Source organism: Silurus aristotelis, assembly GCF_946808225.1.
Source record: "Silurus aristotelis genome assembly, chromosome: 19".
NCBI lineage: Eukaryota > Metazoa > Chordata > Actinopteri > Siluriformes > Siluridae > Silurus > Silurus aristotelis.
This window is the reverse complement of record NC_139592.1, coordinates 20,877,350-20,893,959: the sequence shown is the minus strand read 5'-3', so window position 1 is coordinate 20,893,959 and position 16,610 is coordinate 20,877,350. Positions and strand designations below refer to the sequence as shown.

Below are 16,610 nucleotides of genomic sequence, written 5' to 3'. Positions count from 1 at the left end.
GTAACTACTAAGCAACCCATAAAACATACTTGAGAAAAAGAAGCGCAACAAGACAGTGGTACAAAACAATAAAAGCTTTATTAAGCAGTAAAAACATCTTGTAAAAAAATTCCATCAAATCCAAACGTCTGAGTCCTGCAACAAATAAAACAGGGCATCATTTATAACTCAGAAAAAAGGTGGTGCAATAAGTAAACCATTATTACCTTTAAACTGCCTGCAGATAAACAGGCAAATATCTCCATTCTGGATCATGTGTGTCATACAAATTCCTAAGGGGGAAAAAATAGAAAAGACTCAATTCAGCCAGTCAACAGAGGCCTTGCACATGCTCTTCTCGGTTATTTATTAAAACAAGTATATAAAAAGAAAAAAGGTTTGTACCAGTTCGAACAGGAAGGTTTATAATACTGTACTGCATCTACAATGAATAAAATGAGTTGTGTCCAGTGGGAATGGAGAAGTCTGTTCTTACCTACTGGTGGCAATAAAGCCATTCTGTCTCCTAGTCTTTCAGAGACGACCTGTACTCAAACGCTCCCTGATTCTTCTCATGGTGAAGGTCTTCCTACTCCTCTCTCAGCTTGCTTCCTTGGCTAGTCTTGGCAGTGATACAAACTAACCCACTTTGTCTTAGCCATTCTAACCAGCAGGACGACATTTGTTCTATAGATGTTTTTCAGAGAAATTGTCTGCAATTCTTTTGACAGTCTGGGCTGCACAAAGACACAGCCATTATACCCACTGATCCCCCACCCAACAATCCCAGTGACTGAAAGAGAACACCTTTACTTTGTTTTTTTTAAAAACTGGAAGTCGCTTTATTTCAACTTGATTTCTTAGAGTTATACATAATTAGAATAGCGGAATAAAGTACTTCTACAAAACCTAGTGGAATGCATCCAATAAAGAAAATAAAAATATATATATAAAAAAAAAAACTCAACATGACAGCCATTGACAAAAACAGTCCCGCTTGTGACAGCACTATTGTACATCTCTTCTGAATGGCTGAGCAGATCTATGGAGTAAACCTGCCGCTGCCCTGTCAGCTCTCTCGCTCTCCTGTCTCCTCTCCTAAGTACTGAGTCCTGTTGAATATGAACAACAACATTAAGCTAAACACTGCCCCTTAGATTTAATAAAAACAGGGTTTATTGTGCTTTAAAACCAACTAGTTTAGACCATAGAATTAAAGAGGGGGAGAGGGGGGAGGGAAGGGGAGAACTATTGATACAAACCTTAAAAAGAACTTAATATCGTCTGCCTCCAGAGTTTCCGCCATAGCCTCCACCGGATCCTCCGCCATAACCTCCACCTCCTCCTGAGCTACCACCATATCCACCTGAGGCAGAGATAGTGTTTAGGTTATTGATGAAATTGCTAAGAATTCATAGACACGGTTTGGTGCAATACTCACCACCATATGGGCCACCATTTCTGCCACCGCCACCGCCAAAATTTCCTTTGACTGGGCCAAAGCTTGACTGCTGGCTGTTGTAGCTTCCAAAATCATTGTAGTTGCCGCCACCACCACCGCTGCTACCACCACCACCACCACCGAAGTTACCTGTGTACAAAAAAATAATTTTTAAAATTACACCAACACCATTACCACAAGCAATAAACATGCTAACTCAAAGTTTTCATTACCGCTGTTATAGTTGTCATAACCATTGCCGCCACCACCACTGTAACCTCCCCCACCATATCCTCCACCGCCGTTTCCATAACCTTGTCCGCCGCCGCCACCGTATCCACCACCCCCACGGTTGCCTCCATAGCCAGAGCCGCCACCACCATAGCCACCTGTATAATCGAGAAAGTCAGTCAGACCATTCTTCTTGATTGTTTATTAGGCGATGGACAACTGTAATCAAAATAAATCGCCATGTACCATCTCCTCCAAAGCCATTGTTGTAGCCATCTCCATATCCTCTACCACCTGTTTAAACAAGGAAAACACCATTAGAATATAGCACTCATCATACACCAGTTTCTCTGTACTTTAACTGGCAGTAAGTAAATACCACAGGACTTGTTAGAAATACCCAGTTTTTTTAAACTCAAGTTTGCTGCTTTAAGTATTTTTTGCATACCTTATTGCTCAAGTTTGTTGATACTGCTAATCCCCCCCCAGTAATATGACTGCAGTGTGTTAATTTAGCCAGCTATAAAATCACACCATAAGTTAGCCAGAACATGAAAGGTTCTAACAGCTACCTCTGAAACCATCTCTGAAACCGTCTCTGAAGCCATCTCTGCCTCCTCCTCCAAAGTCATTGTTGCCATATCGACCATAGTTTCCACCTCCACGTCCTAGACAAAGAGAAAATTTGGTTCATGTAAATAAAGAACAAATTTCTTGAGTACATAATTGTCAAATGGAGATTTCTTACCCCTCATATTCATTGATGAATTCTGCATCTCTTGTTTGGACACTGCCTTTCTCACTTCTGAATTGTGACCATTTATTGTATGGTATTTTTGAACTATTACACAAAAAAAAAGCAAAACCAATTAAGCCACAATATCACCACAGCCCAAAATGTCTTTCCAGCAATGAGGGAAAAAATAAACCACTTACTAACGATGCGATCCACGGCATCGTGGTCGTCGAACGTAACAAAGGCGAAGCCTCTTTTGTTCCCAGTCTTGTGATCGATCATTATTTCAACTGCTTCGATCTTTCCGAATTCCTCAAAGTAGTCCCGTAGATGGCTCTCCTCCGTATCTTCCTTAATGCCGCCCACAAAGATCTTTTTCACAGTGGTGTGTGCGAAAGGCTTGCTTGAATCCTAAAAGACGAAAGCAGACATGTTTACAAATCAGACCACGGTTTTCCAATGACTTTGGTTACATAAGGAGAGTTTTAACGTGGGCACTCGCCTCTCTGGACACGGCCCGCTTGGGTTCTACGAGGCGGCCGTCGACTTTGTGGGGACGCGCCCCCATGGCTTCATCCACTTCCTCCACGCTGGAGTACGTCACAAAACCGAACCCTCTGGAGCGCTTGGAGCTCGGGTCTCTCATAACCTTAAAGAAAATAAAGACAGACGATCATAATGATATTAAAACAAACTATGATCATAATCAAGCAATACATATGAAAGCTTTGGACATGAACAAGTCAGAATAAATCCCTCACCACACAGTCGGTTAACGCGCCCCATTGCTCAAAGTAAGAGCGCAGGCTCTCGTCTGTTGTCTCGAAGCTCAGGCCTCCAATGAACAGCTTCCGAAGCTGCTCTGGTTCTCTGGGCTGACCCTGAATTGAGAAAACCGTAGCACGTTAAATTATTTATACAAAACAACAAACATTTGCATCTCAACGGACATTTAAAGGCCCACTCGAGGGTTAACAGTATATATGACCTGCTCGGTCAAACAACACATCCGCCATGTTGAACCCCAGCGCCAATATTAAGCTTGTTAACCACAAATTATTACACAAAGAAAACATTCAAACATTAAAAACTTTCCAAATTTTTACTTCTACAGCAGTAAAATACGAATCCAAATCGCTTAAAAATGATATGTTCGCTCGGCTAGTCTGCTAGCCCCCATGCGGCCTAGCGAAATAAAACAAGATGGCGGCCCCGCTGGCGTCTAGCGAAATACGTAAAGAGCATCCCACATAACAGAATTAAATTGTGAACGCGTTAAAAATTAAATAAGACTTATAGAAAACTGAATCTTCTATTAAAAATGCAAATTTTCGTCTAGGATTTGTGCCTTAAACTTACCTCTTTCGACATGGCGCTCTGCACAACACACTAACCAGTGAAAATGGAACCGCCACAGAACATTAAATGAAGAGTATAAGCCCCGCCTTCTGCAGCCAGCGATTAGGTCATGCTTCGCGCTCAAACGTGACGTCAAATATCTTTGCCACATGATTTGTCAATATACAAGTCATTCAAACAAAGGAGTATAGGGTTTGGAAACAGGCAGCGTGTGCAACCAAACTTTACTCCTTCCAACGTGCATCCGTCAAGGCTTAATATTGAATAAAGATGTACTGAAATAAAGAAAACCTCAGGGTGCGCGTGTGCATTATTAAAGCATTGCGAAAATTGTGTCGATAATAATACCTATAATAACTAATAATAATGAGCACGTTTTATGCTGTAAAAAAGGTTGCTATAATAAAATAACACAATCTCAATATGGAGCACAATATGATTCCTGCTAACCAGTATCTTTTATCACTTAATCTCCCATTATATTGTGTTTTTAAAATCATTATAATGTCTTTTAAATGTCTGGACGGATCTAAATAATGTAAAAGATTTGTTACAGGGACAGAGGGAAACATCCCAATCTGCTCCTTATAGTAAATATAGGCCACTACATACATAGTAAGAAGCCGTTATTTTGCGTCCTAAGTAGTGCACTAGTGTAGTACACAATGTGTGATTTGGAATTCAGCCCACATGCCTTGTCTACCATTGTGTGTTTTTGGCGCGCTGTGGCCTGTACTGTGTGTATGTGTGTATATGTGTGTATGAGTGTGTAGGGACGCGTGTGGAGTGCTTGTTGCCTTTGAGCGCACCGAAGAAGGACCTCTGTGTGAGTTAATTTTCTAACCAAATCGAACAATTACGCATTTTGCATGCAATGCATCATATGGCGGACTCGGCGCGTCTTATGCGTGCGGCGGCGTTTTTATTCGTGCGTTTGGAAGCCGCGTTATCCTCTTAAAACTTAGTGTGATATATAACACCGCGATCAGGAAGACCCCTGCGTGTTTTTATCAACAAATCTGATTATTGCATTCAAGCTGCGAGATTCTTGGCGCCTGTATAATAAACCCATGCATGCACTGTAGACACTTGATAACTCCAGAGTCCAATCAGTGCCCCATTATCACACCGCGATTAATGCATTCCAGCAGCTTTAATAATAATATTCTATACATGTGTGTTGATCACCAACAATTATGAAATCAATTCCTGTTTATTAGTTTTTTCCTTCTATTGCATGCTAGTTCACAGGCAGTGCAGAACTAGCTAACGGCATATCTAGCATATCTCATGTCCTCTATGCTTCTTCACATGTCGCCTTTTTTTCATAACATTATCGCAGTGGGATTAACAATGTCCAGTCAGACACTTTATGAAATAAAAAGTACACACTTCTTTTTTTTTATAAGTTTATAATCCTCACTTGCTTGAAACGCCATTGAAATGATGGCGGTTTCTGTGATGGCGCTAGCATGGCCATGCTTAGCCTAAAGAACTAGCCGCACTTGTTAAGGGACTAACCCATTTCTCTCTTTTTTTTTTTTTTTTTTTTTTTTTTACATTTGTGCGGTAAAAAGTTATCCAAAATATGTTTTTGGTGAAATACATAAGTTATACATTGCGATAAATGGAGTCTGAATCCCAAGTGGTCACTCAATTGACTCCCTGAGGCCCACTTGACTTTTTCATGCTGGAAAGTCTTGTTTTCTTTGAGTGAATTTTTCGAGTTATGTGCTAAATATTAATATATAATATATTATTATTAGATGTTTGCCATTTTGACATCTTGTACTGTCTTCAAATAGGCTTAAAGATCTGGAAATACATTTCTTGGGAGCTCCTTGTGAGAAATTCCCACAGAGTGTTTCTTATTAAAAAAGTTTTTTAAAAATCCTTTTAATAATTATACATCATAATTCATCCAAGTGTGATCCATTTAGTTGTCATGATGCTTTGTGGTACAGTTGGAAATCCTGGTGTTTTATTAGGGTGAAGCATTAGCTCACTGGCATGATGCTGTTTAGGAAGAAAAAGGTTCCTGATGTTCCACTATACTTTTGTTTGCAAAATAATAATAATAATAATAAAGGGTTAAATTAGTGAAAACAGGCCATTGTAACTGTGCATACACACACACACACACACACACACTCACAAACAGAACAACTATCATACTGAACATTGTTTGCAAAGTGAGATGTTCAGCTCAGAGATGTTCAGCTCCAATAACATGTCCGAATTCTCTTGTAACTCTTCTTTTTCAGGGGTGACGTGTGTCCCAGGTTAAAACGGCAGTAACAACACCGGACCCATTTGGCTTGCTTTGAAACAGGACCACAGGTAAGCTGAAAGATATGATGCCTCATGAACTCCGACTATCCTTATCCCGCTGGGGTGTCTCGCCCCCCCCATCATCTTTATCTGCTTACGGAAGAAACTTCAGCTGGAGGATGACAGTGACTATAGGATTTGTTAGTTTAGTATACCATGGCTTTGTCTGATTTGAAATGAACATGTTTGTCGCTTATTAAGCTGAAAAGCATGAGCTTGCTGATGGCAGCACACGTTCCCAGACACGGGCGTGTTTAGTGAAACGGTCACCCTTTTTTACACACAATTTTGAATCGGATTGAAACACAACCCAAACGTCATTCTACAGCATTCCCGAGTTCACAAGGGTGGGTGCTTTAGTTTGTTATATACATAGGGCACAAATAGGGCACATAACTTTTATATATTTTATATAGTTTTATGCTTTATTTATCTGCCCCTTCCCCATCCTATTCCCTAATGCCGAACCATCATAAAAAGCGTTTCACTGTATGTACGTGTGTGTCAAATAAAATTTGATTTGACTTGAAATGAAGCGAATAGAAAGCTGCTTGTGATTGGCCCTTAATTGCAAGTTGGATTTTTCTTTGCACATAGGGCAAAGGAATGGCAGATTAGGTTAAATAATGCTAAGAAAATGTTGAGAAAATAATGGGTAAGCAACATGACAAAAGCGAGACTCAATTATTAAAAGCATTTAAATTACACAGTGTGTGTGTGTGTGTGTGTGTGTGTGTGTGTGTGTGTGTGTGTGTGTGTGTGTGTGTGTATTAATGAGTGAGACTTAAGTGTCTTGTTGACACAATGCATGTTTGCAAAGGAGTTCTTTTTCTTCTCCCTCTTTTTGCAGCGTTGTCAAATCTAAATTGCGCACGCGGATTCCAAAAGTTTTCCTGAATATATTTTTATTTTCTTTGGTTTTTTTTTTTTTTTTTTTTTGGTGGCCGTGACCGTGTTCATATCTCTAAAAAGTCGCAGTGTTTGTAGGTCGGCAGCTGACTGTGTTTATATTTATATTTATTCTTTTTTTACATTTATTTAAACCCCATTGTTATATTTCAGAAAAGAGTGTTGTGGCACACTTTAATCTTGACATAATTATATAGTCTTAAGTTCGATCTGCTTTGAAATCTGACTTTCCATTAAGAGACATTAATCAGGTTGGTTGTATGATGAGTGTGTTTGATCATTTGATCGCTTCACAAGGTACTTAAGCGAGACTGGTTTCTGAATCCTGTCGAGCTGCACGTTAATGGTTTTTCAGTGACGAGCTGAACAGCCTTGTCTCGGGCCATTGTTATGAAAACAGGGTGGTGAAATGAAGCCGATTGCTTTATATCATGATGTTTTCGGAAAAAAAATTTTGCACTGGTTTCTTGTACTGTATTAAAAAATAAAATATTACTACAGGATATATAGAACTGACACATGACTTTTTACAGAAATCTTCTAATCAGATTTGGTGTATACAGATTTTCGTTGTCAAAGCCCATATGCACTGAAGCTTTTCCTTTTTTTAATACATTGCTTTCTTATTGCAGGGGGATCCTTTCCCTTCCTTGCTCAATCTCTCAAAAGGCATTTGAAGCAGTCATGGGAAAGAAGAACCAGAACCGCGAAGACGACGAGTCTGCGTCCTCAGATGAAGAAGAATACGTGGTGGAGAAGGTCCTGGACAGGAGGGTTGTAAAGGGCAGAGTCGAGTACTTTCTTAAATGGAAAGGTTTTACAGAGTAAGTCTTCATGTATGTTCCCTGTCAGAATGTTTACATGGTTTATTGTTATTTTCCAACATATAAACGTATTTGTGCTCTCTGATATTCCTAGTAAACACAACACCTGGGAACCAGAGAAAAATCTCGACTGTCCAGACCTCATTTCCGAGTTCATGAAGACATACAAAAAGGGCGGCAGCGGTACGAGCACTCCGAGCAGCGGGACCAAAACATCCAGCTCATCTCCCGCTCGCGCCAAAGAGACTGGCAGCAAGAGGAGAAACTCTGACGAAGAAGAGGAGGGTGGCAGCAAGCAGAAGCGGAAAAAAGATGTGAGAGGACGATTAGTTATTATTATTTTTTATTTAGCTGTATTCATATTGCTGTTTGGGAAAGAAGTGTGATCTTAGCTAATTTTATAGTGCAGATTGTGGAGATCTTTCCGATTGGTACATCAAGGGCAGCAGTCATGGAAGGAAACGTAGAGCTCTGAAAGGAAATGCATCAGTCCTGTTTCTATTAAAAAAAAAAAAAAAAAAAAAAAAAATCCTCTAATTAATTCGTCATTCTGTTTAGGATGAGATCCTGGTTGCCAGAGGTTTCGAGAGAGGCCTGGAGCCAGAGAAGATCATCGGTGCCACTGACTCATGTGGGGATCTTATGTTCTTAATGAAGTGGTGAGTGGCAGACAGTTTCATGTAGAATATGCAGCACACCTACAGAACCATCGCATGACAATTTCAGAGCCGCTGTTTCCTTAGCAGCTCTTAGGCAGCACATTATCACCTTTTGTTGAGCCAAATAGGTCACCAATTTACCTCTTATTGTGCTGCTTTGGTGCAGTTTCTTTAAACCGTTCATCATTCAGGCTTCGTGTCTTCGCACTCGTTATTTATAGGTGAGAATTACTTCAAGGCGGAGTGTGAAACTTTTCTGAAATGCACATGGTGGTGTATTCACCTTAGATTTGAAGGGGGGGGTGGGTGGGTGGGTGGGTAATGGTATTATCACCAGAGTGTCTTTTTTTTAATTGAAATTTTTTTTAAATTGACCAAGTGTACACTGTAAAAATCTAACTTTTACTATCTTTAAAAAATATTAGTGCAAATATTCCCAGGTTACTTTTAAATTGGTTAATATTGATTAACTCTTTATTTATTCGCCAAGTCATATTAATAATCTTTGCGTAAAGATTGTGTTTTGCACCTTTTCGTCAGTTTAGAGAGACTACAGGACATGTTTTCTAGGAGGTATCAGAACTGTTATTGACGTACTGGTCAATTTAATAAAATGTTTGCAATACTTCCACGTAATCACAGCTTACACACACATTGTGGTCATGTGAACTCTTGATCGGTCGGACAGTCTTTTTTTGTTTTCCCTTCTGATGAAAATAATAAAACAGCAATTTCTGACTATGTTGCACACATTGAAATGCTTGGATCCGACTTCATGAAATATTTGCATATAACCTCACTGGCTTTCATGGTGCCGTGACCCAGTTTCCCCTAAAATAAATAAAAAAATTATGAGCCGGATTTGGTATAATGTTAAATTCAACTTATTTTTTTTATTTGTCAATTGCGATCGCAGTAAAATGTGTACTTACAAATTTGCTTTCTCACCAGTTTTCAATCAAGTTGTCGGAGTATCATTATTTGTGTATGATTTCAATATTCCAACTCCTGCTACTCAGCCTTCACACACTGACATCGTGTCCAGGCTTAAGATGAAACGTACATTTAACAGATGCCATTGACCGACTTGCATTTATCTTGTTTAAACAACTGAGCAGCTATGGGGTTACGGGTGGCTGCTTGGTGTGACTGGGATTTGAACTCACAAACTTCGGATCCTAAGTCCAACGCTTTAACCACAAAGCTACACACCTCCCCTCTGAAACCCATTCGTCGGTTAAATTCCTTAGATCTCCAAAAACAAAAACAAACAACTTTTTAATATTTCATGTTTCCTCACAAGGCAGCAAGCTTGTATTTGCCGAATGCCTTCTGTTGTAATGCCACACTGCCCTACTGCCATGACATGAGACATTTCCTTTCTGTCTCTATACAAGCTGGGACAAGACACATTTCCAGTGGAGTAAACTTCAAGATAAGCTCTTTATTTTCACTTTTGGTTAAAAAAAAAAAAAAAAAAAAAAAAAAATAAATAAATCTAAAAAAAAATAAAATAAAAAGCTCCTCGACTGACTTTTAATGAGACATGCAAAACTGCATCCAGTAAATTGAATGACCTGCTGAATGTCTTTCAGACTCCTGGGTAAATCATATCACGGTTATAAACTGCAGGCAGGGTAATGAATTTCCTGAAAAATGAAAAACGAGATCTAAACCTGCATTATTCATTTTTTGGCTCGCACCATAGCTCCCCCCATCCCCCGTATGCAGAACCACGGTGTGTCAATTAAAACTCCAGACACACATCATCAGCATTTTCTTTATATATAAATAAATAAAAAAATTTTTTTTTAAAGCAGCCGTAACACTTATTTATAGTCCATTTCATCTCTCTCGGTCTCCACAGGAAAGACTCGGACGAGGCGGACCTCGTGCTCGCAAAGGAGGCCAATCACAAGTGTCCTCAGATCGTCATCGCGTTCTACGAGGAGCGTCTCACTTGGCACGAGGACGGCGAGAAGAAGGAAAAGGGTGCTGTGGCTGTGTAAGCGTGCAGTCCCGTCCCCCCCTCCTAGAGACAGACGCGAGTGCACTCACAATCCGTCCTTCGTTCCGGACCATTTTACTACTACCACCACTGGCCTCCGGGCATCAGAGGTCACATCCCTCCTTCTTTTAGTCCCCTTTCATCTCCCATCTAAACGGCAACTCTGTCAAACACTGTCTCGAGTATTGAGGGATGAGCGAGTTATTGAGAACTATGCCAAGAGCTTGGGGAATGGAAGATGTTAGACTGATGGAGTCACACAGAGTTTTTTTTTTTTTTTTTTTTTTTTTTAAACACCCTGTTATTCTTGCAGAACCACACTTTTTCTCTCACTCTTTTTTTTTTCATAGTTTGTGTTTGTATGCGAATGATGTTTTTTTTCCCTCCTCTGTGTGTGTTGACTCGATAGTTTAGGTTTCATACAGCAGTTGGTGAAATGTATTGAGACGGCTGATATTTTTGAAAGTGTTTTATCAAAAAATGTTGTTCCTTATCTGCAGTGCTGGATTAGTCACCCCGTAATTTTTTTGTTTTTATTTTTAAATCTTTTTAATTCTTTCTAATGAATCCATCTTTGATTCTGGTGTATTCCTCATATCAATATTTTTATTATTATTATTTTTTCCCCCTCACTCAGTGAATATCCTGAGAATGCATAGGACTACCTTGACTGGAACCGCAAATCTGGAACCGTATGAAGTATTGCATCCATTTAAAAAAACAAAAACAAAAAAAACAAATTTATTCCCAATTAATTCTTAGCTAGAAATCGACACGAACTGCACATGCCCAGGTTTTTAAACGATGTGTTTGTCGCAACTGCTTGCGCTCAGACCGACGTATGGGGACAATCATCATTTCTGTTATTGCCATTGTTATTACTGTTAACAACAACCCAAACCACCCCCCAACACACACACCTTTTTTCTTTCTTTCTTTGCTCTCGTGAGGCTATGCACCTGTGATGTACATACTGAAGTGCTCCACCTTGTGGCCATCTGCTGAGCCTTTGTTTTATCTTGGAGCCACCAGTTTTAATCATAACAGGCCGTTGGGGTTACATACTTTTCTTCCAACCAGTTTAGAAGTCACACCTTATAGCCTCTAAGGTGTTCCCAGCATTCAGAGCAAACACTTTTGTGGATAAAGTCAATAAAGGCCCCCTAACATAGGCTGTGACCATGTTACTGTTTGCCACTTCCATCCCCACCATTTCAATTCTCCTTCAAAGTTTTAAACAGGAAGTCAATCGAAGCTGAATCCTGTCCCTAACCGGGTTATGAGCTCAGGTGTGAAATTCTGTGTTTTGTAGAGCCACTGGACAAATAAATTTAACCCAATAAACTTCCTTTGACTTTCATTGACCCGACAGAGCTACTGATTCTTAATGAAAGCCAACCAGTATTTCATTGAATGAATTTAGTCCGATGAGAAGAATCGAAAGGTTTTAAGATTTTTCGTTTTTCCTCTCCGGAGTAGGTGAAAAAGCGAAGAGGCTTCATCAGATGTGCGATGGACTGCTACGCTTCGAGATACTGTAATGACCATTTTTGTGTGTATACTTTAAATCCCAGATAGAAAAGAATGTCTCATGTTTTCAAAGTCCACTTCCATTTTATCCATCATGTGTTTTTTCAGAATACAATTTTGATGTCTTTTACCTAGAAATTTTTTTAAATGTCTTGTATCAAATTGTAGTAAACCTAGTTTTCCACACGAATTTAATAGTTTTTTCCTTTTCAAAACCACAAACCGAGGTGTTTTTGATTTAATAGTTTAAAGACAGACTATAACAAACTGTGTTTGCATGGATACAGGTGAAATATTTCTTTGTTTGTTTGGTTTATGAACACAGGTTTATGGTTCATGAACTTTTCCAGCAGATGGTGCTATTCGGCTACGGTCTTGTATACAAGTTTCAATGCAGCCCATATCAAACAAGTGTTGGATGTTATTTGTTTTGTTTTATTGATTACTTCTATCGGTGTAGAAAACTTTAAATTTTTCTATAAAAGAAAGAACACTGAGCAACAAAAAGACAAAAAAAAAAAAAAAAAGAAACACCACTTTGATTATGTACATGCAAGGACCAAAAAGATGTTTGAGAAGTTTTTCTTTTTTCTTTTTTTTTTTTTTCGTTTTCCTCCATGGACACATTTCTTGGAGTTGTTTTACACACGTTCTGCTCACACGCACATGTATACACAGGCAGTATCTATACACCATGACTTAGTAGTACAACATTTGACATTTTGTCTTTAATATATTCCTTATGGTGGCTATTCTTGATATTCTTGGAGAGCGTTTTATAAATTAGCCCACACACTGCTTACATGTGAACTCTCTTTCTCACAGCTGTGTTTGTAAGTGTAGAATGTTGCTGCGGACATTCAGTCAAAACTGTCAAATCAAAATAAAGAAATTATAAATAAGACTGATTGCTGTGACGACAGGCCGAGCTGCTTTCATCGTTTACTTCGGGCTAAACTACTATTTATATATTTATTTTATTTCTAATATTCTATTTAATTTATTCTTTGTCGAATAAACATTTATTCAATGTGGGTTTTTTTTTTTTTTTTTTTTTTTTTTTTTTTTTACATTTATTTCCTTGGATTCTTTTTTTAATTCATTATTTTATTTATTTGTGAATTTGTTGAATCAAGTCAAGTATTAGATTTAGATTAATGTAATCATAATGCTTCTGATTATATTTTAAATCCAAGCAAAAAACAATGATCCCTAAAATATCAAAAAGAACTATGACAGCACAGGTTTCTGATAAAAAATGTTCAAATACCGGACAACTCTATCAGCCTGACGGGTGTTTTGGAGGCCTGTTGCTCATCTCACCTCTGCACAGCTCAGAGCAATAAAAGACAAGCAATCTTTCAGTCCCCCCTATTTTTTCCCCTCCAGCTCCTTTGCATAGATGGTTGCTTTCCTGCCTACCTCAGTGGCAGTGGAATTTTCCAAAGTGGGGGTTGGGGGGTTGGGGGGGGGGGTGTTTGGATCGTTCCAAATGGAATGCAAAGGTCACCAGTAAATTTTGCGGCCGTGGGGAGCAGAGGGAGTGTGAGGCAGCATGCTTTATGGCAAGCTGGGCCTCTCTGGACACACCGACGTCTCCACCTGGAGGAGAGGCTTTCAGACAGGCTGGATCTGGAGAAAGAGAGAGAGAGGGAGAAAAAAAGGGTGGAGAGCAACCCGACTCGGAGTTTGGAAAGAAAAACAGCCATTCAGGCAAAGTGGAGAGTGTGAGAGACTGTGTCTGTTTATAAAGACCAAATATCCCTGCTTGACTAAAAACCAAAAATATATATTCGTAAGCAAAGTAAGGAATGCACATTTTGCAGTAATGTAGGTATCGAAGCATTTATCTGCACCACATGACTACGGTACAAATCCAGCGAAAAAGATTTTGCACAGATGATTACATGTTTTTAATTAAGAAAACTACTAGGAATTGTGCCTGCATGGTGAGCATGAAAAACGAGATCACTTTCAGTGTGTATGTGTTTACCCACTGCAGCCTTAATAACCTCACACAACAGCATAAAGCAAGACAGAATGTTTTGATTTAAAGTATAGTTTTTCTGCAAATTAGTTGGATCTCCACTACAAATCCAAACCGTTAAAAAAGGGAGCCCGGATTAGTAGGTGTTTGAGCGTTGCTTCAAATGCGAGGACAAACTCAAAGCAGAGACGCACAAGGAAACAGTTTGTCTCTGCAACCTTTCGACCAAATGAGCTCCTTTGGGCTTTGCTGGGCTTCGGTGCCACTGCGCATTAGCCAAATGGATGAGTGTCGAGGGGGCTGGCAAGCAGCTGTGGCGGTGGGGGCACGGGTCCAGGGAAAGGGCTGCTGCAGAGGGCCGCATTAACACTGCAGCTTTATTTCTACACATACACAGTCTCTCCACAGTGCTTTGGTTCCTCACTGTTTACTGAAGTGAGAAACCCCCTGTCGTTTTTGCCAGATCCCTTGACTAATATATTTTCTGCTTTTTGACCTTGAGTGAAACTTTTCTTTTTTTACCATTAAAAGAATTTTGCTATCTGATGCGGTACTCATTCTCTTGGAAGTACAATGTCGCCCATTTGTGTTGCTCCTACTGGATGATGTTGCACCTCAGTCTTGTTTCCTCGATCCGTGCACAATGGTGCAGCACCTCTGTAATTTGGGTGCAGGCCGTGTTCAAAGTGCAGCAAAGCATTGAGACAAAAGCCCTGGTGCTCCCACAAGCCCCTCCCTGCTAGCCCTCCTTCTCCTCCTGCGGCCGAGGGAGCAGGAGAGTTATGGCAGTCATAAAAGGCAGATAATGCATTGTTAACTAATTCTGTCTGCTCGAAGCTGATGTATCAAGCACTCTAAATCTCCACGGCTCCAATAAAATGCAAATGCTAATGCTTGCCGTGCGTGAGCCGATACGGTTCGGGGTGCAACTGCTGCAATGGGGGACGTCAGACAGGGGCCCAAACACCGCTAGCACAGCCTGTTTGATAGCCTGAGTCAAGATCAAATATATAGCAAGGCAATGTAACTTAAATAACATAGTGGAGATTGTTGAGTGCCTAAAACATTAGTAGCACAAATGTTCCTGGTCACCTGAGCTATGAATGAATGTTTCAGCAGGTTTTGTAGCATAAATATTATTGCATTTGTGTGTTTTCTGCACTTCAGCAATATTTCTGACCCACGGTTCAGGAAATGCTGCAAGACCGTCGTCCTAGAGGGGCCCAAGCACTTGTAGCAAAGCGAGTTTGATAGGGTAACCCATTGCACAGGAAGGTACTATTGTTTAAGTCAGAGGTCTTCAATCTTATCCCCAAAGGGCTGATGTGGCTGCAGGGTTTAATTCCAGATAGATTGGAGGCACACTTTATTGTTGATTGGAGAATGATATGAGACGATGAAACTAGTGAAATTGAGTCCTGCTTGGTTTGTAATGAAAACCTACCGCCACACAGATGGTCATTGGTGAATGAGATTGAAGGCCCCTGACTTAAATAAAAGTGTGTGAGCATTACTTTGGTAATTTTACATACCTATTGTTCAGCAAGTAAAACAATGGCGCACTTACCCTCCGTATCTTATATAATACAGTTTGTTTGAGAGAAAGACTGAGAGAAAGTACTGCTTCAGTGATAGTACCTAGCCATTAAATTCTACAACAGGGATGTTATAGATGGGGCCCAAGCACTGTTTGATAGGCTGAACCATGTGTGTGTAATGTATGAATGGTATTACCCATGGTTCAGGGTGTAAATAATGGAAAAGAGCACTATAGAGGGGGCCAGGTACTGCACAAAACCAGATAGGTAGGCTGAGCCTGGACTAAGTGTGCTCTGTTTAAAGAATAGTGTGTGATATAATCCTGCTTTCGTCATATTTCTTACTCATGATTCTGATCCCACACCCGTGCTCTCTCCATGGACAATGGAATGATGAAAGAATGAATGTGTAGAAAATGTGTCAGTGTGTAATGCCCTGTCCACTGATTCATGGGCTGTTTCGAAAACGAGCTCAGGGCATACCGCTGAACGGCTTCCTCTGTATAATTTACAACGTTTCGCAGCAAAGGGCATCCGTGTAGAAATATTCAGCGTATTTGCCTCAAGGTTGGTGTAATTATCAAAATGCTGAGCGCTAAATTGCAAGCGTACGTCTTAAAGGTTTCAGCTTTAAAAGGAACTGATAGGACGTCACAAACAGTGTGTATGTATATGCATAGATCCTTTCAATGATATATTATTGTTCAGAGTGTCTGGCTGGCTGAGCCTAAAAATGTCTTTTTACTTCTAACTCTTGTAACTTGCTGAGACATCTAATGATAGTCTAGATCTACATTTTAATTAACAAGCAATCCTGCGCCATCACTTGATGATTTCTAATTCCAGTTTTGGACTATAGGAGCTAAATTAGATTTGTAGATGGGAGGTTAAGAGAGTGTGTGTGTGTGTGTGTGTGTGTGTGTGTGTGTGTGTGTGTGTGTGTGTGTGTGTGTGTGTGTGTGTGTGTGAAAAAAAGAGAAAATGAATTCTATATAGAGCATGACAACTGGAATCGTGCAATGTGTGTATTTCGAAGCTTACTCAGACGCTTTAAAATGACGTGATGACCTTGTGATGA

General features: G+C 39.8%; 2 protein-coding genes across 5 annotated transcripts; one reads left to right on the top strand and one right to left on the bottom strand.

Annotated features, from left to right (window-relative positions):
• Positions 1–56: 56 nt before the first annotated feature.
• Positions 57–3,886, bottom strand: LOC310741640 (heterogeneous nuclear ribonucleoprotein A1-like 3). Of its 4 annotated transcripts, none has more exons than XR_014537993.1 (12): positions 3,747–3,886; positions 3,149–3,268; positions 2,890–3,036; positions 2,588–2,798; positions 2,400–2,492; positions 2,224–2,319; positions 1,898–1,945; positions 1,654–1,809; positions 1,421–1,570; positions 1,242–1,345; positions 207–1,091; positions 57–135 (listed from the first exon to the last, which is right to left on the bottom strand). XR_014537993.1 is itself a non-coding variant. In XM_083569661.1 (11 exons), exons 1-10 carry the CDS (start codon positions 3,756–3,758, stop codon positions 1,254–1,256), a joined length of 1,125 nt encoding a protein of 374 aa, XP_083425787.1. In that variant the 5' UTR covers positions 3,759–3,886; the 3' UTR covers positions 57–1,091; positions 1,242–1,253. The 4 variants fall into 4 exon arrangements, 2 of the variants coding, with proteins under 2 accessions (XP_083425787.1, XP_083425788.1); XR_014537994.1 differs by having other exon boundaries at positions 207–272; XM_083569661.1 differs by having other exon boundaries at positions 57–1,091.
• A 521-nt stretch (positions 3,887–4,407) lies between these two features.
• cbx5 (chromobox homolog 5 (HP1 alpha homolog, Drosophila)) lies at positions 4,408–12,911 on the top strand. The gene is made up of 6 exons (XM_083569669.1): positions 4,408–4,572; positions 6,011–6,086; positions 7,619–7,810; positions 7,905–8,124; positions 8,369–8,469; positions 10,337–12,911. Exons 3-6 carry the CDS (start codon positions 7,671–7,673, stop codon positions 10,476–10,478), a joined length of 603 nt encoding a protein of 200 aa, XP_083425795.1. The 5' UTR covers positions 4,408–4,572; positions 6,011–6,086; positions 7,619–7,670; the 3' UTR covers positions 10,479–12,911.
• The last annotated feature ends 3,699 nt before the right edge of the window (positions 12,912–16,610 follow it).